At 51.1% G+C, this 24,660-nt stretch overlaps 6 protein-coding genes across 6 annotated transcripts; 1 reads left to right on the forward strand and 5 right to left on the reverse strand.

Moving 5' to 3' along the window:
* The first annotated feature begins 242 nt into the window (after positions 1 to 242).
* BDQ94DRAFT_182117 (histone acetyltransferase TRA1) lies at positions 243 to 12,376 on the forward strand. The gene is made up of 4 exons (XM_026774063.1): positions 243 to 391; positions 511 to 668; positions 742 to 11,541; positions 11,593 to 12,376. The coding sequence occupies exons 1-4, from the start codon at positions 298 to 300 to the stop codon at positions 12,274 to 12,276; spliced, it is 11,736 nt and encodes a 3,911-aa protein (XP_026622854.1). The 5' UTR covers positions 243 to 297; the 3' UTR covers positions 12,277 to 12,376.
* Positions 12,377 to 12,462: 86 nt separating this feature from the next.
* BDQ94DRAFT_149971 (Saf4/Yju2 family protein) lies at positions 12,463 to 13,696 on the reverse strand. The gene is made up of 4 exons (XM_026767489.1): positions 13,599 to 13,696; positions 13,473 to 13,535; positions 13,349 to 13,413; positions 12,463 to 13,284 (listed from the first exon to the last, which is right to left on the reverse strand). Exons 1-4 carry the CDS (start codon positions 13,619 to 13,621, stop codon positions 12,569 to 12,571), a joined length of 867 nt encoding a protein of 288 aa, XP_026622855.1. The 5' UTR covers positions 13,622 to 13,696; the 3' UTR covers positions 12,463 to 12,568.
* A 148-nt stretch (positions 13,697 to 13,844) lies between these two features.
* Positions 13,845 to 16,536, reverse strand: BDQ94DRAFT_81300 (anaphase promoting complex subunit CDC16). The gene is made up of 2 exons (XM_026776601.1): positions 16,197 to 16,536; positions 13,845 to 16,140 (listed from the first exon to the last, which is right to left on the reverse strand). Exons 1-2 carry the CDS (start codon positions 16,291 to 16,293, stop codon positions 13,946 to 13,948), a joined length of 2,292 nt encoding a protein of 763 aa, XP_026622856.1. The 5' UTR covers positions 16,294 to 16,536; the 3' UTR covers positions 13,845 to 13,945.
* A 228-nt stretch (positions 16,537 to 16,764) lies between these two features.
* Positions 16,765 to 18,272, reverse strand: BDQ94DRAFT_182119 (major facilitator superfamily domain-containing protein; the record flags this gene model as incomplete). Its single annotated transcript, XM_026774064.1, has 3 exons — positions 16,765 to 17,687; positions 17,743 to 17,835; positions 17,888 to 18,272. 3 exons carry the CDS (start codon positions 18,270 to 18,272, stop codon positions 16,765 to 16,767), a joined length of 1,401 nt encoding a protein of 466 aa, XP_026622857.1.
* Positions 18,273 to 19,229: 957 nt separating this feature from the next.
* Positions 19,230 to 21,022, reverse strand: BDQ94DRAFT_173584 (pyridoxal phosphate-dependent aminotransferase; the record flags this gene model as incomplete). Its single annotated transcript, XM_026772191.1, has 9 exons — positions 19,230 to 19,517; positions 19,595 to 20,018; positions 20,080 to 20,093; positions 20,159 to 20,312; positions 20,375 to 20,447; positions 20,507 to 20,612; positions 20,671 to 20,755; positions 20,811 to 20,879; positions 20,949 to 21,022. 9 exons carry the CDS (start codon positions 21,020 to 21,022, stop codon positions 19,230 to 19,232), a joined length of 1,287 nt encoding a protein of 428 aa, XP_026622858.1.
* An 841-nt stretch (positions 21,023 to 21,863) lies between these two features.
* BDQ94DRAFT_161841 (CoA-transferase family III) lies at positions 21,864 to 23,732 on the reverse strand (the record flags this gene model as incomplete). Its single annotated transcript, XM_026769446.1, has 4 exons — positions 21,864 to 22,412; positions 22,477 to 22,971; positions 23,033 to 23,337; positions 23,384 to 23,732. The coding sequence occupies 4 exons, from the start codon at positions 23,730 to 23,732 to the stop codon at positions 21,864 to 21,866; spliced, it is 1,698 nt and encodes a 565-aa protein (XP_026622859.1).
* Positions 23,733 to 24,660: the final 928 nt, after the last annotated feature.

Genomic DNA, 24,660 nt, shown 5'->3' on the forward strand with positions numbered 1-24,660 from the left:
CCTTTCCTTTAATCTATCGCTATATACTACCTTACCTCCCCTTTTCCTCCTCCGGTCTTTGCTTCCTACGCCCTATACCGACTGGATCCGATTAATGACTTGACGACTCGACACAATATTTCTTCCACATCTTCGTATGAGGCGCCTTCCGTCGCTGAGCCATTCGACATAGAGCTCCACCACTACCACCTCCACCACCAACAGGCATATGAATTCGACATAAGAGCAGCTTGTGCCGGCTTCTAGATTCAGGCCGGCCTCGCGGCCTGGCGATTAATTAATCCCGATCTCTCAATTATGGCCTCCGCTGAAGGCCCCCGAGGCAACATGGAGCGGAACGCGGAGCGAAGCATTGATATCTACAGCACCAAGCTGGGCGACGACAAGATTGGTGCGTCTCAGTCCTTGCTTGTTCATGCTGGGGAATGAAGCTTCAGCTGGGGATTGGACTTTCACGTCCTATCTTGTTTCACTGTGGGCATTGAGCTGACGGTTTCTCTTCGCACATAGATATTAAACTCAGAGCGAATGTTGCTGTCGAATTACGGGATAGTATCGAACCATTATGCTCTGGCGCAAGCTACCCGATCTTCTTGTCGAAGCTATGGCCGGTGTTCAAGCACATTCTGAAGGGCGAGCCCGTCTTCACGAATATGTCCTTCGATCAGGTGAGTCAGGGATCGTGGCTGGTTCAGGTTTTGGTTCGAGGAATGAGGGCTCATACATAGGTCGTATCGCCAGAAATTACGGAATTGCATCCTCGAGACGCTACATCGTTTGCCAATGGCGTCGCCGGACGTCGAACCCTATGCCGCTGACATGGTCGACCTGCTGATGGATCTGGTACGGATTGAAAACGAGGAAAATGCGGTTCTGTGCATGAAGACAATCATGGATCTTGAGCGCAATCAAGCCAAGGCCACAGCGGCGCGCGTACAACCTTTCCTTGCGCTCATCCAGGAGATGTTCCAGATGATGGAGCAGGTGGTTCGCGATACCTTCGATACCCCCAGTCAAGCCACCCCCTCTGGGATGCCCTCAACACCAAGTGCGACGGCTCAGACCTTCCAATCGCCTCGACCGAGCTCCCCCGCGACGTCGGTTTCGGATCTCGCACCAGACCAGCAACAACAGGCCAACAATGTGTTACTCAAGGGTATGCAGTCGTTCAAGGTCCTCGCCGAATGTCCGATTATCGTGGTGTCCATTTTTCAAACCCACCGGGCGTCCGTCGCGGCAAATGTGAAGCTCTTTGTGCCGCTGATCAAGAGCATTCTTCTTCTGCAAGCGAAGCCGCAGGAGAAAGCACACGCAGATGCCGCAGCCCAAGGGACGATATTTACGGGAGTTTGCAAAGAAATCAAGAACAGAGCCGCCTTCGGTGAATTCATCACAGCGCAAGTGAAGACGATGAGCTTTTTGGCATATTTGCTCCGTATGTATGCGCAACAACTACAGGATTTTCTCCCCACTCTCCCCTCAGTCGTTGTGCGTCTTCTTCAAGATTGTCCCCGGGAAAAGTCCAGCGCGAGGAAGGAGCTCCTGGTTGCTATCCGCCACATAATCAACTTTAATTACCGGAAGATATTCCTCGAGAAGATTGATGAGCTTCTTGACGAGAGGACCCTTATTGGCGATGGACTCACTGTCTACGAGACTATGCGACCCCTAGCCTACAGTATGCTTGCCGACCTCATACATCACGTCCGCGACCACTTGACGCGTGATCAAATCCGTCGGACCGTGGAAGTGTACACCAAGAACCTTCACGATGATTTCCCCGGAACGAGCTTCCAGACAATGAGCGCCAAGCTGCTCCTTAATATGGCTGAGAGGATATCGAGGCTTGAGGATAAACGGGAGGGCCGCTACTTCTTGATCATGATCCTGGATGCCATTGGAGACAAGTTCGCGTCGATGAACTATCAATTCGACAACGCGGTCAAGGTTTCGAAGACATACAAGGCCACAAAGAAGGATCTCGAACCTGCTTCAGAGAGGTATCTTGCGGAGAAGGAGCACCCGCCTGATTGGGATGAAATCGATATCTTCTCGGCATCTCCCATCAAGACCTCCAATCCTCGTGACCGCGGTGGTGACCCGGTCTCGGACAACATCTTCCTTTTCAAGAACCTGATCAATGGTCTGAAGAACATATTCCATCAGCTCAAGAACTGCAATCCTGATCACATCCAAATCGATCCGAACAGTGTCCCTATCAATTGGTCTGAGGTCTCGTATGGCTACAACGCTGAGGAAGTACGGGTTATCAAGAAGCTGTTCCACGAAGGAGCCCGAGTCTTCAAGTACTACGGGGTGGACCAGTCACCCCCGGAAGTTCACTATTCCTCCCCGTTCGACTTCCTTGCTGGTCAATACACCGCCCCCATGTCACGCGAGGAAAAGGAGCTCCTGGAGAGCTTCGGAACCGTGTTCCACTGCATTGATACCGCCACTTTCCATGAAGTCTTTCACTCTGAGATACCCTACCTCCACGAGCTCATGTTTGAACACGGCGCCCTTCTTCACCTTCCTCAGTTCTTCCTGGCTAGCGAGGCCACTTCCCCGGCATTCTCTGGAATGGTGTTGCAGTACCTTATGGACCGGATCCATGAAGTGGGTACTTCCGACATGACGAAAGCAAAGATCTTGTTGAGGATGTTCAAGCTTTCGTTCATGGCCGTAACACTGTTCTCTGTTCAGAACGAGCAGGTACTGCACCCTCATGTCACCAAAATTGTCACCAAATGTATAGAGCTTTCGGTTACTGCCGAGGAGCCGATGAACTATTTCCTCCTCCTGCGCTCCCTCTTCCGCAGCATTGGTGGTGGCCGGTTCGAGCTCCTTTACAAAGAAATTCTGCCGCTGCTGGAAATGCTTTTAGAGACATTCAATAACCTCCTGCTCGCTGCTCGGAAACCGCAAGAGCGCGACCTCTACGTTGAGCTTACACTTACAGTTCCTGCTCGCCTGAGTCATCTGCTGCCACATCTGAGCTACCTCATGCGCCCGATTGTGGTAGCGCTGCGTGCGGATTCGGACCTTGTGGGACAGGGTCTTCGGACTCTAGAGCTCTGTGTCGACAACCTCACGGCCGATTACCTCGATCCGATCATGGCACCTATCATGGACGAGTTGATGACCGCTTTGTGGGACCATTTGCGACCTCATCCCTACAATCACTTCCACGCGCATACGACCATGAGGATCTTGGGAAAGCTCGGTGGACGTAATAGGAAGTTCCTCAATCACCCTCCAGACCTTACCTTCGAACAATTTGCCGATGATACTCCGAGTGTCGACATCAAGCTTATTGGACCCAGCGAGAAGCGTCCTTTTCCTGTCGAGATTGGCGTTGATTTGGCCATTGGAAAGTTAATGGAGGTGCCCAAGACACCAACGGCTAAGGCATCAGATAGCTACTATAAGCAGCAGGCGTTCAGAATGCTTTCATCGCAGCTGAAGCTGTACATTGGATATGAGAGTGTCCCGGAGGACTTGGCTTCACTCATTCGCTTGCATGCAAATGATCTTTTCGAGAGCAAGACTACAGCAATGCCAGACATCTTGGAGAGATCTGAGCGGTCTAGCTCAATCACGAAGAAGTTGACACAGGAGGGCTCGATGAAGAAACTTATCAAAGCGTGTATCTTCGCGACAACCATCCCGGAACTTGAGCAAACTGCAACCGCCTTCGTGGCTGATGTATGCAAGCACTTTGCTGTAGTGGAAGTCGGACGCGCTCTCGCCCAAGCTAGGCACACTCGCAGACCTTTCGATGTCAACAATGGCGAAGGCCCAGTGTATCTCGACTCACGGGTCCTAGCCGAAGCTCTGGTAGAGTCCCTGTCATCGGACAATGCTTCTGTCCGTGATGGCGCTCAGGCAGCGATGCAGGTCATGAAGGATGCGGCCGCTATCATCTTCGGAACGCCTGACCGAGTCTCAAAGCTTCCCTTCTTCCAACACCTAGGTCGCGTGTTTTGCCACAGTTGCCATAGCGAGGAGTGGTTTACTAAGGCTGGGGGGAGTCTTGGTATCCACATCTTCGCGACCAAGCTGGACCTGGGCGATACCTGGCTCCTGGACAAGCAGGTCGAATTCGTTAGAGCGTTGATGTATGTCATCAAGGACACACCGGCTGACCTACCCGCCAGCACGCGGATTAGGGCGCAGGAGACGCTGGATCTGATCCTCCGCCGGTGCTGCAAGAGTCTTTCACTTGACGATCTGAAAAACGAGAAGAGCCGCATGTACTCCTTGTGCGGGCACTTTGTCTACGAGCTCTCTCACATGAACAAGCAGGTCCGGGAGGCTTCGCGCCGGAGCTTCTCGACCATTGCCGAAGTTCTGGGCTGTCAGGTCCATGATCTCATTCTCCCTGTGAAGGACCGCCTTCTGCAGTCCATCTTCAACAAACCGCTCCGAGCCCTCCCATTCCCCACGCAGATCGGGTTTATCGATGCCATAACATACTGCCTGAGCTTGCACAACAATATCGTGACCTTTAATGATCCACTCAACCGGTTAATGCTGGAGTCTCTTGCCTTGGCTGATGCTGATGATGAGTCTCTCGCCTCTAAGCCGAATGAGTTCAAGAATGCAGAAATGATTGTAAACTTGCGTGTCGCCTGCCTTCGTCTCCTGTCTATGGCTATGAGTTTCCAGGAGTTCGGCAATACGCCACAGAATACCAGCCGTGCGCGCATCATCTCTGTGTTCTTCAAGTCACTTTATTCGCGGTCTCCTGATGTCATTGAAGCCGCCAATGCTGGTCTTCGGGATGTCCTTACGCAGACCAACAAGTTGCCGAAAGATCTGCTCCAAAACGGTCTTCGTCCTATCCTGATGAACTTGCAGGATCCTAAGCGTTTGAGTGTCGCAGGACTCGACGGACTTGCGCGGTTGTTGACATTACTCACGAATTACTTCAAGGTTGAGATTGGAGCTCGCCTGTTGGACCACATGAAGGTCATTGCAGACGATACGATTCTGCAGAAGGTCTCCTTCAGCCTCGTTGAGCAAAGTCCTCCGATGAAGATCGTAGCCGCCATATTCAACATCTTCCATCTCCTTCCCCCAGCTGCTACTTCTTTTATGGAGCACCTGGTGAACAAGGTGTTGGACCTTGAAGACAAGCTTCGCCGGACGTCTAATAGTCCTTTCAGGAAGCCTTTGGTCAAGTACCTGAATCGTTATCCTAAGGATAGCTTGACCTTCTTCCAGAACCGTTTTAAAGACGAGCGGTTTGGGCGATTCTTTGGTCAGGTCTTAGCAGACCCAGACAGTGAGGCACTTCGCTCTGCGGTCGTTGCGGACACTGATAGCTTTGTGAACGCTGCTTTCGGCCAAGAGACGACGGATGGCAAGAACACTGCTGCAATTAACGGTATCTATGTGGCTCACTCTATCTGTATGCATGAATCTACCAAGCGCTGGTTGGTTTCGCAGGCGGATCTGAGAGCCAAGCTATTGAACTCGGGACGCGATCTGGAGAAGAAACTTCGGAATGACAAGCTACCGGCGAACGAGCGGCTGAGAGTCGAACAAGCGGAGGACCAGCTGATGGATATCTTCACGAATTACCTGACGGAGTCGGTGCAGGATCTGGACTTTCTATTCGAAGTTATGGATGGGCTGTCTGCCGAAGAACTGAAGCGTACGCTGGCATTCCCGAAATTCATTTACCGACATATCATCACAAATGAGTCTATCGATTACCGTCGGTCTGTGATAATGCGGTGCCTCGACCTCTATAGCCAGCGCACCTGCTCCCAGAAGATGAAGACATATGCCTTCCGTCATCTGGTCAACCCCATCTTCGCCATGGACGTCCAGACTACTTGGAACAGCCCGCCGAATAGTCCCAAGCTGATGGATAAGAGTATGACCGAATTCATCCAGAGCCGTTTGTGGAAGCCTCAATTGGCCGATCTGAGTGATGAGTCGAACCAGGCTGGTGTGGACCACTCACGCATGGAGCTCCTTCAGCTGTCTGCCTTGTTGATCAAGTATCATTCCCAGACCGTACAGGAATCGCGCAAGGACATCATCAAGTTCGCTTGGAACTACATTCGGTTGGAAGACGTCATCAACAAGTACGGCGCCTACGTCCTCATTAGCTACTTCATTGCGCATTACGAGACGCCTTTCAAGATCGTCGTACAAGTCTACGTGGCTCTCCTGAGAGCTCATCAGAACGAGGGTAAAGCGCTTGTGACTCAGGCTCTTGATGTTCTTGCGCCGGTCTTGCCAACTAGGACCTTCATGGCAAACCAAAATACACAGGTACATGATCCGCGATACCCGATCTGGGCGAAGTGGCCTCGGCGCATATTGGCGGAGGAGACTGCGAACTTGCAGCAGGTCATGTGCATCTTCCAATTCCTCGTGCGGCAGCCGGATCTCTTCTACGACTCAAGAGAACATTTTGTGCCTCTTATTGTTCCATCTCTGATCAAGATCGCTTCACCTATGAGCTCTTCTAACGAAAGCAAGAAATTAGCACTCAATCTTGTTAGTCTTATATGGCACTGGGAGGAAAAGCGGGTTAAAGCTAGCCGTTCTCCGATGCCTAACGGTGTCCATGACTCCCCTAATGCCAAGAAGCGCAAACTGGAGGAGACCCAGGGTACTGCATCCCGTTCGCCTGCAGCGGGGTCTCAAGACTATCTCATCCCCCCTGATCTGCGTGCCACGTTGACGAAGTACCTTATATCTTTCATCACGACAATTGCAGAAAGGTATCCAGTTCCTGCCGCGCGTATTCGTGAGCTTCCGGGAACCAAGCCCCAGCAGCCTGTGCCTACTGGTGATATGGTGAAGAAGGCTGTGCACTTGCTGAGGAACCTTTTGTCTGATGAGCATTGGGCAGACTTGGACATAGAGCTCTACCAGAAGGTTACGGAGCCAATCCTCGCGGGCGAAAAGGCGGACAAACCTGACGAGAAGCATGTTACGAGTATGGTCAATACTCTGCAGGTCATACGAGTGCTTCTGGCTTGTAAGCCGGATGACTGGATCATGGCTCGTCTGCCCCTCATTCAGAAGCTTTTTGAAAAGCCCTTGCGCTCGGACAACCCGGAAATCCAGGACTGCCTTCATGGTGTTGAAGATGAGGTGGATATCTCTCCCAAGCTCTTGCCCCCTATCAGAAGGGTTCTGAATGCTCTTCCGGATGATCAGCCCGAGGAGGAGGATGCTATGGATGTCGAGAACTCGCCTTCCGAGTTCGTCACCTACCTGTCTGCCATCGCAACGGAGACACTCTCGGCCAGCAATTATGTTTCTAGTTTGAATGTACTTTGGACTCTTTCCAAGAATAAGCCGGCCGAGATGGACACCCACATTCCTCAAGTCATGAAAGCCTTTTCGCAGAAATTGGCCAAGGAACATGTTGCAGCTTCCACCGCCAACCAAGCAGCGTTGCCTCCGGGAACTAAGCCTCCGGAAGGAGTTCCTGACCAGCAGGAGTTCGAGCTCGGAGTCGATCTGATCTTCAAGACTATCGAGCTTATATCAGTGCGCATGTCTCACCTTGGAGAGCAGAGGCGTCCTTTCCTTAGCGTCCTAGCCCAGCTTGTTGAACGGTCCCAGAACATTAAGCTTTGCAGCAAGGTGCTGGGTATGGTCGAGACTTGGATTTTCCATTCGACCGAGTCATGGCCTACGCTGAAGGAGAAGACCGCTGTCTTGCATAAGATGCTACTATTTGAGTCTCGACAAGACCAAACCATGCTGAAGAAGTTCCTTGATCTTGTCATCAGAATATATGAGGACTCTAAGATCACCCGGACCGAACTGACTGTCCGACTCGAGCACGCCTTCTTGATCGGAACCAGGGCACAGGACGTCGAGATGCGGAATCGCTTCATGACCATCTTCGACCGCAGCTTGACCCGCCTAGCTAGCTCTCGTCTCAGCTATGTGTTGACCTGTCAAAACTGGGACACGCTGGCGGACTCATTCTGGCTGGCCCAGGCGTCTCACTTAGTCCTGGGCTGTGTGGATATGGGCTCTTCGGCGAGGTTGCATCCTGATGATTTCACTGTTTACCCCGTGTCTTTCCTCTATGGCAATGCCGATAAAGATTCAAGGAAAGCAGATGTTATGGTAGACATTCAACTGGAAGCTTTCGTCTCCGAACGCAAGCGTTTTATAAGTGAAATTGGTGACGTTAAAGCTCGCGATCTGATCGAGCCTCTGTGTCAACTCCAACACACCGACCCTGCCGTATCCTATAAGCTTTGGACGACTTTGTTCCCTATCTTCTGGTCTACTCTGTCCAAGGAGGACCGCATCGATTTGGAGAAGGGAATGGTGACCTTGATCACGCGCGAGTATCATCAACGACAACTTGACAAGAGGCCTAATGTCGTGCAAGCTCTGCTCGAAGGTGTGGTGCGCGCTAAGCCACGTTTCAAGATCCCGCCACATGTGATGAAGTATCTCAGTCGAACTTATGATGCTTGGTATACTGCTGCCACGTATCTTGAGGAGACTGCCATCAGCCCTATCATCGATACTCCTACTGTCCGTGAAAGCAACCTTGATGCTTTGGTGGAGGTATACGCGGGGCTGCAAGAAGATGACTTCTTCTATGGCACATGGCGGCGCCGTTGTAAATTTGTGGAGACCAACGCCGCTCTCTCTTATGAGCAGCAGGGGATGTGGGACAAGGCTCAACAGCTCTACGAAAACGCTCAGATCAAGGCTCGCTCAGGTGCGATGCCGTTCTCCCAGGGCGAATACTATCTCTGGGAAGACCACTGGCTCATCTGCGCGCAGAAGTTGCAGCAATGGGAAATTCTCAGTGACTTTGCGAAGCATGAGAACCTGAACGATCTCCTCTTGGAGTCGGCGTGGAGGAACATCGAGAACTGGCAGAGTGAAAGCAGCAGGGAGCAGCTTGAGTCTCTTATCAAGTCTGTTTCTGATGCGCCCACTCCAAGACGCACCTTCTTTCAGGCGTTTATGGCGCTACTTCAATTCCACATCAAGAAGGAGAACATCCAGGAGTTCAACGGTGTGTGCGACGAATCCATTCAGCTGTCCATTAGGAAGTGGCTCCAGCTGCCGAAGAGAATCACGAACGCCCATATTCCGATCCTGCAGCATTTCCAACTGCTGGTTGAGCTTCATGATGCAAGCCATATCTGCGCCAGTCTTTCGCAGACTAACGAGCGCAACCTCGATACCAAGTCTGCCGAGTTGAAGCTGCTCTTGGGTACATGGAGAGACCGTCTGCCTAACCTTTGGGACGATATCAACGCTTGGCAGGACCTTGTCACATGGCGGCAGCACATCTTCCAGCTCATCAATGCGACGTATCTTAGCCTTCTGCCTCCGCAGACGAACAATGTGGCGAGTAATTCGTATGCTTACCGTGGATACCACGAGACAGCATGGATCATCAACCGCTTTGCTCACGTTGCTCGCAAGCATCAAATGCCGGAGGTGTGCATCAACCAGCTCAGCCGTATTTACACTCTGCCGAACATTGAGATTCAAGAAGCTTTCTTGAAGTTGAGAGAACAGGCCAAGTGCCACTACCAGAACCCCAAGGAGCTAAATAGTGGGCTGGACGTCATCAATAACACGAATCTCAACTACTTCGGTGCTCAGCAAAAGGCGGAGTTTTACACCCTGAAGGGAATGTTCCTTGCCAAGCTGAACCACGTCAATGAGGCGAATGAGGCCTATGGTGTGGCTCTCTACTACGAATTGAGACTTGCCAAAGCCTGGTCGGAGTGGGGACAGTACAGCGATCAACGTTTCAAGTCTGACCCCTCGGACTATGAGCTTGCCAGCAATGCCGTCAGCTGCTACCTAGAGGCTGCCGGTCTTTACAAGAATGCCAAGTCAAGGAAGCTGCTTAGTCGCATCCTCTGGCTTCTCAGCCTCGACAACGAAGAGGGGCAGATTGCACGTGCATTTGAGAGTTTCAAGGGTGATACTCCAGTTTGGTATTGGATCACATTCATACCACAGCTCCTTACAAGCTTGTCACACCGCGAAGCTCGTCTATGCAAGGCTGTTTTGGTCAAGATCGCCAAGTTGTTCCCACAAGCCTTGTTCTTCCTGCTCCGTACGAACAGGGAGGATATGCTTAACATCAAGAAACAGCACGATCAAAAGCAGGAGAAGCTCAATCGTGTCAGACAACAGCAGCAACAGCAGCAACAACAGGCTTCACCACGGCCCAAGCCTTCGCCGGGAGTCACTAATGCCTCTCCTCTCCAGAACACCCAGACAGTCAATGCCACTGCTCCGACTCCAACCCCACAGCCCCCAAGTGGTCAGCAGCCTACACAGAACCAGGCACAGCCATCACAACAACAACCCCAGGGGCAAGCGCAAGGCCAGATGCCGAATGCAGGTCAGGTTAACAACCCGAATCAGCCACAGCAGACTCCTGTTCAAGGCCAAGTTCAAGGCCAGCCTCAAGCTCAAGGTCAAGCTCAACCTCAAGCCCAACCCCAAGCATCTGTTCAAGGACAAGTGCCCAATCAAGGGCAGCCTCAGGCGCAACAGGCACAAGGCCAGCAACAAGGTCATCTTCAGGTTCCCGGACAAAATGGAGTGCCGCAGCAGAATCAGAATGCTGCTAGCGCGGAGCCTGAGAAGGAGCCTCTCAAGAAGCCGTGGGAGTACTCTGATGAGATTATGTCAGGCCTCAAGACTGCTTTCCCTCTGCTGGCGCTGTCGATGGAGACCATGGTGGATCAAATCCACAAGAACTTCAAATGCCCTCCTGACGAGGATGCCTATCGTCTCATTGTTGCACTCTTGAACGATGGACTTGCTTACGTGGGCCGTATGCCGGGCTCTTACGCGCAAGATTTCAAGCTACCCCCTGCGACTGAAGCGAATATCACGCGGTTTGCTGAGACCATTCTCCCTGCCCACATCCGCAAATCCTTCGAGGCGGACTTTGTGGTCAAGAAGCCAACGATGTACGAGTACATCCAGAAGCTGCGCCGTTGGCGTGACAAGTTTGAAGAGAAGCTCGACCGCCGTCCTCAATCTCAATTCTTGGAGACGTATTCGCCTCATCTCAGTGAGTTCCGCTTCCTCAAGTTCGACGAAGTCGAGGTGCCAGGCCAGTACCTCCTGCACAAAGACAAAAACCAAGACTTCGTTCGGATTGACCGCTTCCTTCCCGACATTGATCTGGTGCGCGGTATCGGTGTCTGCCACCGTCGCTTGAAGATCCGCGGCCACGATGGTAGTGTGCATCCGTTTGCAGTCCAGCATCCAGCAGCCCGGCACTGTAGACGAGAGGAGCGAATTCTACAGCTGTTCCGCATTTTCAACGGACTTCTGGGCAAGCGCAAGGAAAGTCGGCGCCGCAATCTGTACTTCCATCTCCCGCTCATGGTTCCACTGGCGCCTCACATTCGCCTGGTTCGGGATGACCCGTCCTACATCTCCATGCAGGGTATCTACGAGGACTACTGCCGACGTGTGGGCATTAACAAGGACGAGCCTGTCATGTTCACTATGGAGAAGATGAGGTCTCTGGCAGAAACGAAACAGAACGTAAGTGATCCCGACTTAGCCATAAAAACGAACCGCACTAACGTCTTTCAGCGCTCCAACGACCAGCAGCAGGTCCTGCGTACTGAGATGCTCACTGCTATTCAGGAGAAGTGGGTTCCCAGCACAATTGTATTGGACTACTTCCAGCGCATGTACCCGAACTTCTCGGACTTCTGGCTCTTCCGGCGGCAGTTTGCTTACCAATATGCGGCCATTGCATTCATGACCTACGTCATGCACATGGGCAACCGGTATCCCAACAAGATTCTCGTGTCGAGGTTGACGGGTGACATTTGGGGCTCGGAGCTGATCCCCACGATCAACCCGACCAAGGCCTTCTTCTACAACCCCGAGCAGGTGCCGTTCCGCTTCACCCCCAATATCCAGACGTTGCTCGGACCGATTGCTACGGAGGGATTGTTTGCGTGCGCCTTGATGGCCATTGCACGCTGTCTGACGGAACCCCGACACGAACTTGAGCAGCAGCTCAGTATCTTTGTCCGGGACGAGATGATGTTCTGGGCTACGGCTCAGCACCGTGCACCTCTGGGACCACCGCAGCTCCGCGATCTCGTCTACAACAACAGCGATGTGATCGTCAACCGGGCCGTCAGCCTTGCCAGTCCTCCTGAGGGTAACCTGCCAGCCAACCAAACCACGATCGATCTGATCTCCAAGGCCGTGAACCCGCAGCATCTTGCTGCCTGCGATGCTCTCTGGATGCCGTATCTGTAAAGCTGGTCGCTGTTTCTTTTATCTGTTTGCCTTGTCTGTGTTCTCTTGGCGTTTCGTTTGGGCTGAGGGCTTACGGGATTTCCAGCCAGTGGTTTCATTCTAGCGTGGCGCTTCGGGGCAAAACAGGGATCGTCTTGCGTATCTACTTGTTTGACGTGTTTATGCATTGTTGGTGTATCACAATTATTTAATCAATCAACATGTTCAGTTTAATATATCATGATAATGCCCGTATAGTAACAAAACTCCATGCTCATGAGCCGAACGCCATCCCACCCATAGATAATATAAACTATACCAACGACGGCTTCGCCTTCTTCTTGATCCCCAAGCTATTCACAGCAGGCTTCTTCGCTTTCTTCACCCTCGCAAACGAAGGCGGCGGCGGCGGCATCTCCCCAGCACCACTGCCGCTGGCAGCGACATTCCCACTGCCACCCACCCCATTATCAGGACTCTCATCATCCTCAACCAACCTCCTAACCTTCTCGCCCTCCTCCGTCCTGAACGCCCTCCTCGCCACCTCCTCAATCTCCCTCTCCACTCTCTCCGCCTCCTCATCCTTCTCCTCCCTCACCGCCCCCAACGCCATCTCTCCCCCAGCACCACCCCTCTCAATCCTCGCATTCCGCGTCCTTATCTCATCCAACGCATCCGCAATTGCCATCTCCCGCTTCGAATCTAACATCTTCTCCTCCAACTCTGCCATCTTATCCCTTTCCTCCTGCTCCATGTTCTCCCCTTCCTCCCGCTCCAACCGATCAAGCACCTGCTCCTCTGTCTCCTCCGCCGTCTCCTCCGCTTTGCTTCTGTCCCGCCATGGCTCGAAATTGCGCTTCGCGCCCCGCTCCGCCCGGTAATCCATGTTCTTCGGGTCCGTCAGGAAGGTGATTTCGCCGCTGCATCGCGTGCAGCGGATGTAGAAGCGGTAGATCGGGATGGAGAAGTATTTTTCGGATGTGGTTTCTTTGCGCGCGTTGAATTTGCGGCCCTTGTAGATGAATTCTCCTGCGAAGTAGTAATTTATGTTAGGATGAGTTTCAAGGGGGGGGATGGGAACGGGGGAACGTACCGCATTTCGTGCATTTCATGGAGAAGGGGGCCATGAGGCGGACGGTTATTACTTTGGGACCTTGTCTAGAGCATTTTGTTAGAGGGTATTGTGATATTTGTATCTCTGGGCAGGGGGTACTCACTGGCGCAGGTGCTTTGGTGTGCGCGTGATAGCGCTGGGATCGAAATCCGGGGGGTAGTATTTGCTTTACATTTGAGGTTATGTTAGTTGCTGTGGTTGTCTTTCAGATGTTGTGGTCGGGACTTACGTGAGGACCTTTCGCTCGGACATGGTGGCGGATTATCCGTAACGTTCGTAACCAAGGCGTTGTGTGTATGTATGGGTGGAAAGGTGTTGAGGATAAGTTGAAAAGTGTAGGAGGTGAGTGTAGATGGCGATTGCGATGCGATGCTATCGGATGCACTCACGTGACGTTTACTTCTTATCTATGTACACAAGATGATTGATGAATGCTTACTAATTATGCATTTGGCTCTAACTAAATGATATACGCCTCCAATGCTATAACCGAACCATGGTGCCAGCTCCAATGACAAAACCAGGGTATACCTCTCCAAACGCCCAGTCGCTATGCTCCAATGTTTCCTGTGTCCTTCAACTATGTCTAGCGTTGCTTCGCATCCGCGACCCACGGCTGCGCCCTCCCGCCGGCCCTGGCGTGTCGTTCATTTCCATATCCCGACTCAGGCCTGGCTGTCGCTTGCTTCGTCCGCCGCGTACACGGCTCATAGCATGTCGGAGGAGTCCATCAGCCTCGTCATCAAGTTCCATCTCCACCTTGTCTCCAGCTGTCTCCTCTGTGACTGTGGTTTGGCTGTCGACGTGAGCAACCTCATCGGTCCACTCCTCGGCGTATGCTTCGTCCACAGTCCCACGTCGTCGAGATACTTTCCCCTTTCCCTTGGAAGACCGTGTCGAGCTGCGGCTTGTGGTGGTCCGAGCATCCTCTAACACCACCGGCTCTTCCTGGCCCTCTAATGCCCAGATTTCCAGTGCTCGCGATAAGAGCGTGCCAGCAATGCCGGCACCACCAGCTGCATCACCACCACCACTCGCTCCCAAGACACGTACTGCCTCATGCAGGGCTGTAACGGCTTCCATGGTGCGGTTCAGCTCCAACAGCACCAGGCCGCGAGCAGTGTGCAGGGATCCAATCAACCCTCGATCCTCGTACCCTCCAACTCCGGATGAGGCGACTCCAGAGGCATTTCCTCCGCTGCCTCCTAGGAACGGGCTGTACCCGAAGCTTGCACCCGCCGCACCAATGCGAAGACACTCGTCGAACTCGGCCAGTGACTCTTGGAATTGACCGATACGTCGCAGGGCATGCCCGAGATTAGCTCGCGTGGCAACCCAGGCCCCAGGTTCACATTGAAGCGATGTGGCCAGCGTGAGGGACTGACGGAACAGCTCGACGGCGCCCTCGAGGTGATTCTGATGGTACAAAACTACACCCAGCTCGTTGAGTACGAGCGGGTCACCACCCAAAGAGGTGAGTTCCGACGGATTGGCCCTTATAGAGGGAGCAGAGCTAGACGCGGATCCGGTCGACATGGAATAGGCGGCCGACAGGTACTCATGGGCCAAGGACATGTTGTTTAGCGCAAGATGTTGCATTCCCAGGAAGAGCTGCGGCAAATGACTGCCCTGGAAAAGCCGAGCTGCAGTGCTATACGCCGCAATGGCTTGATCGTGCTCACCTTCGGCAGCAAAGGTATGAGCGAAGCCAATCCATGCTGGCGCAGAATGCGGGTCCAAAAGAGACGCTTTGGAGAAATAGCGTCGAGCTTCAGCGATCTTAGAGACGGACAAGTAATAAACACCAATTGCGAGATATGTATAAGACTCCTCGGGAGCATGATCGGCAAGCGTATGGGACAGAAGGAACAGGGCGTTCGTGGCGCCCGTCTCATATAAGCAAGCCAAATGCAAGGGGTACACGGCTGGCGGATGTCCCAGGTGGCTTTGGGCAGAAATATGGACTGCAGGCGTCATCTGCGACGAAACCGCAGACTGAGATGTGGACAGAACTGACGAAGTCAGTTCCAAAGCTTCAGCAAATCGGCATTGCGTATATAGAGCTTCAGCGCGAGAAAGCAGAATATCCGGATTCTCCGCTAGGTTGTAGTGAGTTGATAGGGTTTCGGTAGCGTCTGAGAGGATCGTAGGCGATGAATATTTCGACAATCGGGTGGTGTAAAGCATCTTCGTAAAGTGGGCGGCCTCCTGCGCGACTGACTGGTCGGGACTCGACACGGAGTCGAAATCAAGGGACTCGAGGAATTCCAGCTCCTCTGCCGGAGACATGAGGGAGTTCTTCATAAGCTGGTCAAAAGCCTCGAAGCACTGCACGTCAATGCGTACGGCGTCCTTGTAGCAGTCGCGAGCACGGTCAAACGCATTTTGTTTCGCAAAGCAGAGTCCCCGTAAGTAACACATCGCCGCCTCAAACCGAACGTTATTTGCATCCTCCCGCTCTCGCTCTTCGCCCCGATCGATGCGCGACGCTGTCGTCTTTCCGTTCCGCAAGGTAACATGGCTTTGACCGTTAAGGTGTTGGATTTTGCGGCGACTATTGCTGCTGCGTATAAGATGCGTAGGATTATGATCGCCCAGGACTGAGAGTGCCTGATCGAACTGATTCTGTTTGATGTGGCAGTGTGCGGCCAGATAGCGACAAGCCGTACTTCTGGAGATCAGGTCTTTTCGTGACAGGAGGGCCAAGGCACGGGCGTAGTTGTTGTTCGAAAAATGTACTTGTGCGAGCCAAAAGGCATCAGAGTCGCTGTCTAGAGAAGCAATAGGTTCAGCACTGATCGGGATGATACTGGGTTGGCTCACTCACTGGTTAGCGCAAGCACTTTATCGCCAATGTAGATGGCCGCATCATGCTGGCCCCGGTTCAGCGCATCCTGACGCCAGGAGCGCAGAAACTTCTCCATGACCAAATAAAGCACGTGGGACACGAGATTGAGTGCGGTTCAAGAGCGAGGGGCTGTCACAACGGTCGCATGGACAGAAAGGCATGAGGCGGGTTGGAGGGGCGACGGCGTCCGGGGAGAGTAAACAGACCGCGGCGTCCCTCAGCAGGCAATACAACTTTCGCAGAGAGGAGCTGGCTATCACACTAGCAGTGCTAGGTTGAAATACCGTGTACAGGCCTGCAAACAGAGAGAAATAACCGGAAAGGCAATAAGCAATGTGGTATTGGAGAATGAAGCTCCGTCGGATTGTTGCGAGAATCCAAAGTCCAAAGCGGCGCGTGTTCGGGTTCGGGTCCGTGCGTCTTGCCCGATCGAGAAGCTGGGCGGATGCTGCTTCATCTCCCACTGCTCTATATCTATCTAGTCTATTCAGTCTATCTTCAAGCTCTATCTATCTACCCTTAACGAGTAGCAAACTCTAACTAATTCTCAAAATACCTTTGTAACCCGCCAACCAACACTGGCTCCCTTGGCCAGAAACAGAAATAGACAGGCTCCAGCATATGCCGCTCCACTGAACCCAATCAAGCCGGAATACTCCGTCTCTACTTTCCCCCGATTCTGCCCCTTCAAGATCTCACCAGCCACAGGAATGGCAACTAACAACGCAAACGCCATCAGCGCGATTGTTGTACCGAATCGTTTGCCATAGCTCTCAGTTTTGGAGATTTGAGCCACGCAGACGGGTGTCAGACTTATCGCTGGTCCGCTCCAAAACCCGATTAATGCCGCGAAAGCCAGGATACAAGCTTTGTCGGTGCCCGCCGTAAACCATAGACCAAAGGACAGAATAGTACATACAGCACAGGTCCCAAACATAACGTTGAAGCGGCCCCATATATCCGCTAAGACTCCCGGAATGACGCGGCCGAAGATAGATGTTGCGCTCATGATCGTCATGAGCTGGTAGGAAAGGGCGCCAGTGATGCCGTGCGATTGTGCATAGGACGGATAATAGGTGACTAGGACTATCAAGCCGATTTCCGCGAAAATGACGGCGATGGAAGTCATGGTGAAGACGGGCTCCTTGAGCGCGCGAATGTCGATCTTGTTCCCTGCTGACGGACTAGGTGGGAGACGTGCTTCGAGAGTAAGCAGGCTGACCATTAGGCTAGCGAGGAATATAAATCCCAGGATGCGGATAGTCCAGGGGAACCCAATTCTATTGCTCAGGATACCGAACACATTGGTGAAGATAATTCCTCCAATGCCACCCCCTGTCGTCGCGATCCCGGTCGCTAGACCACGTCTCTTGAGGAACCAGTGCGTGATGCACGCAGCACTGGGTGTGTACACTGCTGATGCAGAGAGCCCACCTAAAATGCTGAATCCCAAGATGAACTGATAGTATTCTTGACCAGGCAAAAGTCAGTCCATGAAACCGGGGCTGGAGATATCCAACCGTACCGTGGGAGACGCTGAGGAACATCATCGACAAGGTCATGCCAATGCAGCCAGGCACGAGAATATATCTGACACCATGTGCGTCAAATATGGGCCCTCCAGGACGTGTCAGTAGATGTTCGAGCGTCGGAATGAAAGCGATGCATACCAATTTGGATGCCACCGAGATAGAAGAAGAAAAGCCACAAACTGAAGATCCACGAGATTGATGCTTTTGAATATTCATGTAGCTGGTGTTCTGCCAGCCAATCTTCCAACAACCCGTACAGGTTCATTATTCCCATTGTCGGGAAGATGGCGCACCATGCGCCCAAGACTACTAACCAGGCTCGCCATCCTCCTTCCGGGAAAGATGATGATTCTTCGCTGTCAACGAGTGTCTGGGAATCATCGTTTTTCTCGTTCTCACTCGAGGCTGCTTGTATCACGGTGCAGACATCATCCTTAGTTGACTCCATAATGATGTATGAAGGAACAAGAGTGAATGACCCAGAAAGCTGGAATTGCTGGAACATAACCGGCATCAGCAGCATCAGTCGCCATGCTGTTACGAACACAGCATACCACTAGTTTCGGCGATCATTGGAGCAATAGCCTATCTCCTTCCCGACGGAGAATTCCCTTGCATCGGTGACTGTGTTCCCGAGAGATAGCATGTTGGCGAGATTACTATTAGCAACAGGAGAGTGAAACAAGTATGCAAGACATGCCTGTATCAGCATCGATCTACAGGATCTACAGTGCAGTGGCGATAGCGCAGTAGGGACACGATATGAAAAAGCAAATCGCCATTTGTACAACCTGCTGAGTCCTAAAGCGTATCCTACTAACAAACTGCTTGTTCAGTGACAGCTATCGGCAAGTAAAAATTTGGCCTAAGGAACTTATTGATCATGTAGAAGCGCTCCGACCATGTGCATCGAACCTACCGATAAAACCCAGATATAAAAACCCGCATTCCCTGAATTGACTTTTTTAACAGTATGAGGCATTCCAAACCATCGTGAAAAAATATAAATAGAGCAGTAAACCCAAAATACACGTAAGCATTGTGATGATCTACTACTATTATCTTCAACCTACCGTTATGATTAGTATATAGTACTAGGCGCCATCCGGAAGAGTACTAAGTTATATATCTCATTGCCCACCCGCCAACCTAGCAATGCAAAACTATAGTATGGACTTGTTAGTACTAAGAACTAAGAGTTTTGTCCTTCACATCCTGGATAGTCTAATGATATCTGCAACAACTGGTTTTCCTGTGTTCTTAATAATTAAGCCAAGTGGATGTTCGATGCATCTCGTCAGCCTCTTGCCAGGATAGCTTCTTCTCATACTCATCACTACAAGTGCACAAGGGGTTGGATCAAAACAAACGAAATATAGAGACTATGAATATAGGAGCAAATTTATAGTAACTAGTAACTCGAAGGATCCAGCACGCAGCATTCAAACTGTATCCTGGAAAGACGTAATCGCGGCCCACATCAAACAATATAATTCTTCAATTTAAGTAACCTCTGCTTGCCCATTCCCAGGACCTCGTCTTCTTTACAAAACGCAAACCGAAGAAAGTCTTCCCCTATATGTGCATTGTCATCACTATAGAACTCCGACGGCGGAATAGAGGCAACGCCAATCTCCTGGATCAAGAACCAGCAGAGCTTGCAGTCTCTTCTTCGTTGTTCAATATGTGCTGGGAATACATAATCGCTGGGGATTTGTACCCGGGATAAATTCACCAGGACAAAGTATCCGCCTTCGGGTTCGGTGTACTTACGAACCCTCGTCAGTACGAACGATTCTCTTTCTTCCAAAGGTTCCATAAATGAATCGGATAAGAAGGACAAACCGGTAGTCCAAGGTCTTCGAAAACCTCACAGAACAACCTCATCTTATCTTTCATTTCCTGCCGGCTATGCTCCCAAAAGCTGTTCCTGTCCGCCTCTTCGAAAGCAACCGCCACTGCTTCCTGTAGCGGAGATACGCTGCTGTAGCAGATGCGGGTGTGTACTGCGGAAACATATTTGATGAGTTGCTGTGGCCCAATCAAATAGCCGATTCTCCAGCCTGTGGCATGGAAAGCTTTCCCAGCGGATGCGACGGTTAGTGTGTGATCGAAGAGGTCAGGGGAGATAGTTGCGATTCGCGTAAAGGGGACATAGTAAAGGTGGTCGTAGACCTCGTCGGAGAGGATGAGAAGATCGTGTTTCAAGCAGATGTCGCCAATGCGCTGGAGCTCTGCCTCTGTGAAGACTTTTCCTACGGGGTTGTGACTGCAGTGCTGTGGTTAGCTTGTTGGCTTAGTGAGGTGTAACTGAATTGAGGCGTTCATACGGCGTGTTGAGGATCTGGACTTGGTTAGTGAACGCATACTAAGGTATTACAGAGGATGGGCAAAGGATATGGCCCATACAATCATCTTCGTGTTTTTGTTTATGGCTTTCTCAAGCTCTTCAAAGTCAACTGTCCATTCGGATGCACTTGATATTGCTCTACTGCTGTTCTTTGGCGGGTGAAGAGGCACATAGCGAGGAATACCACCTGCCAGTTCAATTCCGCTTCTATATCTATCACACGATGGCTGGTAGTTAGACCTGTGGAAACAATGTCTTGTCCATGAGAAACATACTGGTCAAAGAAGGGTTCAAATGTAACGACTTCGTCACCGGGATGTATAAATGCCAGTAATGCACACAGCATGCCTGTATGTTTTTTTACTGATCAGTGACCACTTAAACATGATAGTTACCTACAGGCTTACCTTCATTAGCACCTGATGTGATGGCGACTTCATTCTCCTCGTCAATAGGTCTTTCAAGTAACTTGGAATAAGCCGACGCAATGGCCTTTCTCAGACTTAGGCGGCCCTGTTGAACTCTCAGTATTAATCAGATCTATACAATGAGGCTGTGGCTATAGCTTTACCTTCGTTGGAGCGCACTGGTTGCAATCAACCCTATTGAGCGCTTCCTTGGCCGCATCTATAGCAAACTGAGGCGGGTTAAAGCCACTTAATGAGTGATTAGGTATATAATCAGCCACACGGACAGAAGGAATAGGCTCACAAGAAGCCTTGTCCCAGGTTCACGATTGGTTGAATTGGAGATATAGCAGCTGCTTCGTTGACGATTGACCTGTATGTGCTTGGATTAGTGCTCTATATATCAAAGGTGTCGATGAGTGTGAAAAAATAATGGATGTACCAGACGTCCAGCCTGTCAGAGGCCACTCTAGGCGCCGGAGTACTGAAAGAATCGCTGCTGCTATGTGCCTCCATGTTCAGACAAGGACTGGAGCTTTCGGATTCTGGGGATGAAAATGGGTTCTAGGCGGAAGACCAGTGTCCTGAGTGCCGTCAGCCTTTTGAAAAGGTAGTCTGAGCGCCGAAGATACTGGGAAACCTGTTAAACCCAAGAAAGAGAGTGTATATAATCAAAGAAAAGAGAATTAATGCTTATACATGCAGGGGTTCGACACCTCAATATAGTCCATCTTCTAATGGCCACGGAAACTACATCCCGCCAAACAGAAATCAAGTGTTGTGGTGCATTGTTACTAATGCGTGCCAAAGAGCAGCAAGGGCTTACGTTCTCAAGCCAAAATCAAGGTCGGAAACATCACAAGGTCAATATAGTAGTGTGATGAGCTCAGTCAACCTTGATTTCTTCAGCGTAGGAGTCCATAAAGCACAATCCTGACTCGCGGAAACATAAGCCGATGTGCCTCACTGCTTCGGGCTTGCCCTACGGAGAACGCAACACCTGGAGCATTGCTACTCTGTGACCTGTGCTATACTGGAGTTATATGTAACGTATTACTCGCGGGCTGTATGTAAGATTACTTATGTCTAGATCGAACAGTCTTACTCGAACAGATGCGAGTTGGGATAATGAGGGAAGGTGACACCAGTACTCAGTCACAGAACAGGGTAGGAGTTATAACATAAGCTTGATTTGCCACCAACCTGCTTGAACAGAACAAAGGTCTCACAAGCCAATCACTTCATGATTCTGTTTATAGAAATTCCCTGTAATCTCACTCTACATAGTTCTCGGATCGGACTCCATGTTCTGTCCGATGTTGCAATTTGTCTCATCTGCAGTCTCGCATAACTATGCCTAAAGCTTCCGGGAACCCTGTTCCTGCGGGAAATCCCAGGATGGAGATGCATCTGCACCGTTTGGTCGAGTTGCACGAGCAAAGCCGTTCTCGACTCCCTCGATCTCAGCTACAGGTCGTACAACTTCCACGTCCGCTCCGTAGTGATGAGAGTACCATATCTCTGTCAGACTATTCTGGCGATCCCCTGGGGATGGTTCCACAAAGAGGTGTGGAAACCGTTCCCTCATGACCTCTAATGCCAGGACAGAACTGCGGCCAACGCTGTCGCAGAAGCGTAACTTGGAAAATGCAGGAGCAAAGGCACGCTGCAGCTGTGACTCTGTAGAGTTCGGATATTGGCCGACAGCAAAGAGCAGTAAGTTGAACTGCATCAAGGAAACCTGACCAATATACGATCCGCCGTATCGTATACGATTGTAAAGGCCAGTCAAGGCAGCGATGGCACCCATGCAACCGGCACCAGAGTCAGCTATAGGCAACGGGGATACCATCGGTTCCGCCGCACGGCCAAGGAATCGCCCATGACACCTTGCAAATCCGGTGAGCTATTTGCAAGTCAGTTTTAATAGGAGAGTGTCCCTGCAAAGCTCATTTGGGTGTGTTACATACGCAATCGGCTATCTGTTGCCATCCTGGGCGATGGCACCACTCACCTTCGTGCCCAAAGCAGGTTTCGTATATGTAGACGATCCCTTTCCCACGCTTCTCTGCCATGGCAGCCATAGTTTCTGGGCTGTATCCAAGTTTTCGAAGGGCGCCAGGGCGGTATCCATCAATGATCACGTCGACATCAGCGAGAAGGGCTTCGAACTGGCGGCGATCCTCATCAGCCTTGAGATCTAATTCCACAGTACGCTTGCCCATGTTATTGTCGACCTGAAAGAATGGTACGTCAGGCACCGTTGAAGATGTAACCTTCAAAACATCCGCTCCGTATTCAGCTAATGTACGACCGATCATGGGCCCTGCAATGACACAACAGAGCTCCAAGACCTTGACACCTTCGAGTATCCTATGACTTCCACTAGGGTTGAAAGCGGCTGGCGGTGTCTTCCCTGGCAGGCGCATAACCTTCCACCAAGGTTCCTCTATATTCGTTCTACCCTGTTCACAATATGAGTATATCTTGGTTTTCTGTCCGTGTGAGCTGCGAGGATCACCTTACATGGGGAGTGTTTCTGAATTCTTCATACTCGTACACCGTCACCCCTGCTTGCCGATTCGTCTCGTTGAGTCTCTCTAGCTCAGCTGCTGAGAACTTTTGAACCTGCCTCTGAATAGTGTTTATGATCTCATCGTAGTCAGTGAGATCCGCGCGGTGGCTGTCTAAACCGAGCATTTTCAGAGTGGAAGTTGGGTTCAAAGAGCCATGCAGATGAAAGAACTCGTTATCATGCTTGGTCCGGTACATACTGGCTGCCATTCGCCGATACGGATTTGATTGTGCAGCATGGATATCGGTATCTTCATCTCGTCAATTCCTGCTCCCTGCACTAGGAACAAGAGAGCGGCTTACCTTTCAAGTATCGTTTGACCTCAGGGTCGGATCGGGAGTACCCATTGATCTTGGCGACCAGTGCCTGAAAGCCGAAAAGCGTTGCCCTTTCAAGATTGATCGTAGTCTTTCGTTCATGTGGCTTAGATGCTGACTGCAGATCCGCTATCAGAGCTGCCAGGGCTCCTTCTATCCCCTTGAGAGCTGCCAGGGTTTCGGTGACCTTGAAAGGGATCGGATAGTAAATCGTATCTGAATTGGCCTGAAACTGTACTCGGCTACTATAGATCTCGCTTGGGAGACCGAGACGTTCAGAGTTCTGGCAAAGAAGATCGTAAATTCTTCTTGCCTCTTCTGAGGGTCGATACATGTCGCTGGTCACCTGTGGAATAAACGGGGCAGTTCGATAGAGCTACTAGAATCAATGTCTTCTTTTTTGGTTGACCGGTGCCCGCAATATGTCTGCACATAAATGCATCAAGGCTTCATAAATAGCTTCAAAATATAATGTCTCATGCTTAGCCCTGGTTACCGGTATCTGAGGCATGTGGGATGGGCATCCCCTTGCATCAATAGTCATCTCATCGTCTCCTGTCTCGAAGCAGACTCCGACCATCACCGAGTGACCGTATCGAAAACATGCAATTATGACATAGTATTGTACTTATCAAGAAGGGAATACCAGTGCTTTCTATAGCGTCAATGGATGCATTAACGATCGTCCCTCGCTGATGCAATCTGTTGTCCCACCTCCGAATTGGGAACAAGTACAGAGTAATATGTGTACAAACCGAATAGGAGACGAGGAAAACGCACCTGTTCGTGATACATTCTTCGTAGTATCATTTGGCAACCCTGCGGTAGTACGGAGAATGCAACCTCATCCAGTGGATCTGTGACGCTATTCACCGTTCTTACAGAAATTGGTCAGATGATGTGCGTAATCATCTTCCCGAGGAGTGTCCCTAATGGTCTACTTTGGCTACACGAAAGTCAAGCAACATGGAACGTCGCGTACTCGCCAGGATAATCCTGCAATGCGTGGGCTTGCTCTTCTATCCAGACCGCGTTCCGGTTCCAGCCATGCCATTTTGCATGCGGTTCATCTGCAAGCAAGATAAAGTTAGAAAATGCTGTTCCTTGAGCAATTCATACATTCGAAGAACTATAAAATGGGAGATCTCGGTGCATACTTTTCCGATTTGCGGATAGTACCATCAAACACTCCATTTCTGCTTATATCTGGTCCAAGCCTTGGCCTTATCTCCCCTGATCCAGTCGAGCCTCCACTTGTCAAT

The sequence above is a fragment of the Aspergillus welwitschiae genome, assembly GCF_003344945.1.
Source record: "Aspergillus welwitschiae strain CBS 139.54b unplaced genomic scaffold BDQ94scaffold_34, whole genome shotgun sequence".
Classification (NCBI taxonomy): Eukaryota; Fungi; Ascomycota; class Eurotiomycetes; order Eurotiales; family Aspergillaceae; genus Aspergillus; species Aspergillus welwitschiae.

Coding starts and splice junctions, on each gene's coding strand:
- BDQ94DRAFT_81300 (XM_026776601.1), bottom strand. CDS start 16,293: ATGGAGAAGTTTCTGCGCTCCTGGCGTCAGGATGCGCTGAACCGGGGC. Junction 16,141..16,196: donor TAAAGTGCTTGCGCTAACCA/GTGAGTGAGCCA, acceptor TTGCTTCTCTAG/ACAGCGACTCTGATGCCTTT.
- BDQ94DRAFT_182117 (XM_026774063.1), top strand. CDS start 298: ATGGCCTCCGCTGAAGGCCCCCGAGGCAACATGGAGCGGAACGCGGAG. Junction 392..510: donor GCTGGGCGACGACAAGATTG/GTGCGTCTCAGT, acceptor CTTCGCACATAG/ATATTAAACTCAGAGCGAAT. Junction 11,542..11,592: donor TGGCAGAAACGAAACAGAAC/GTAAGTGATCCC, acceptor AACGTCTTTCAG/CGCTCCAACGACCAGCAGCA.
- BDQ94DRAFT_149971 (XM_026767489.1), bottom strand. CDS start 13,621: ATGTCCGAGCGAAAGGTCCTCAC. Junction 13,536..13,598: donor TCCGAGCGAAAGGTCCTCAC/GTAAGTCCCGAC, acceptor TCAAATGTAAAG/CAAATACTACCCCCCGGATT. Junction 13,285..13,348: donor CATGAAATGCACGAAATGCG/GTACGTTCCCCC, acceptor ACTACTTCGCAG/GAGAATTCATCTACAAGGGC.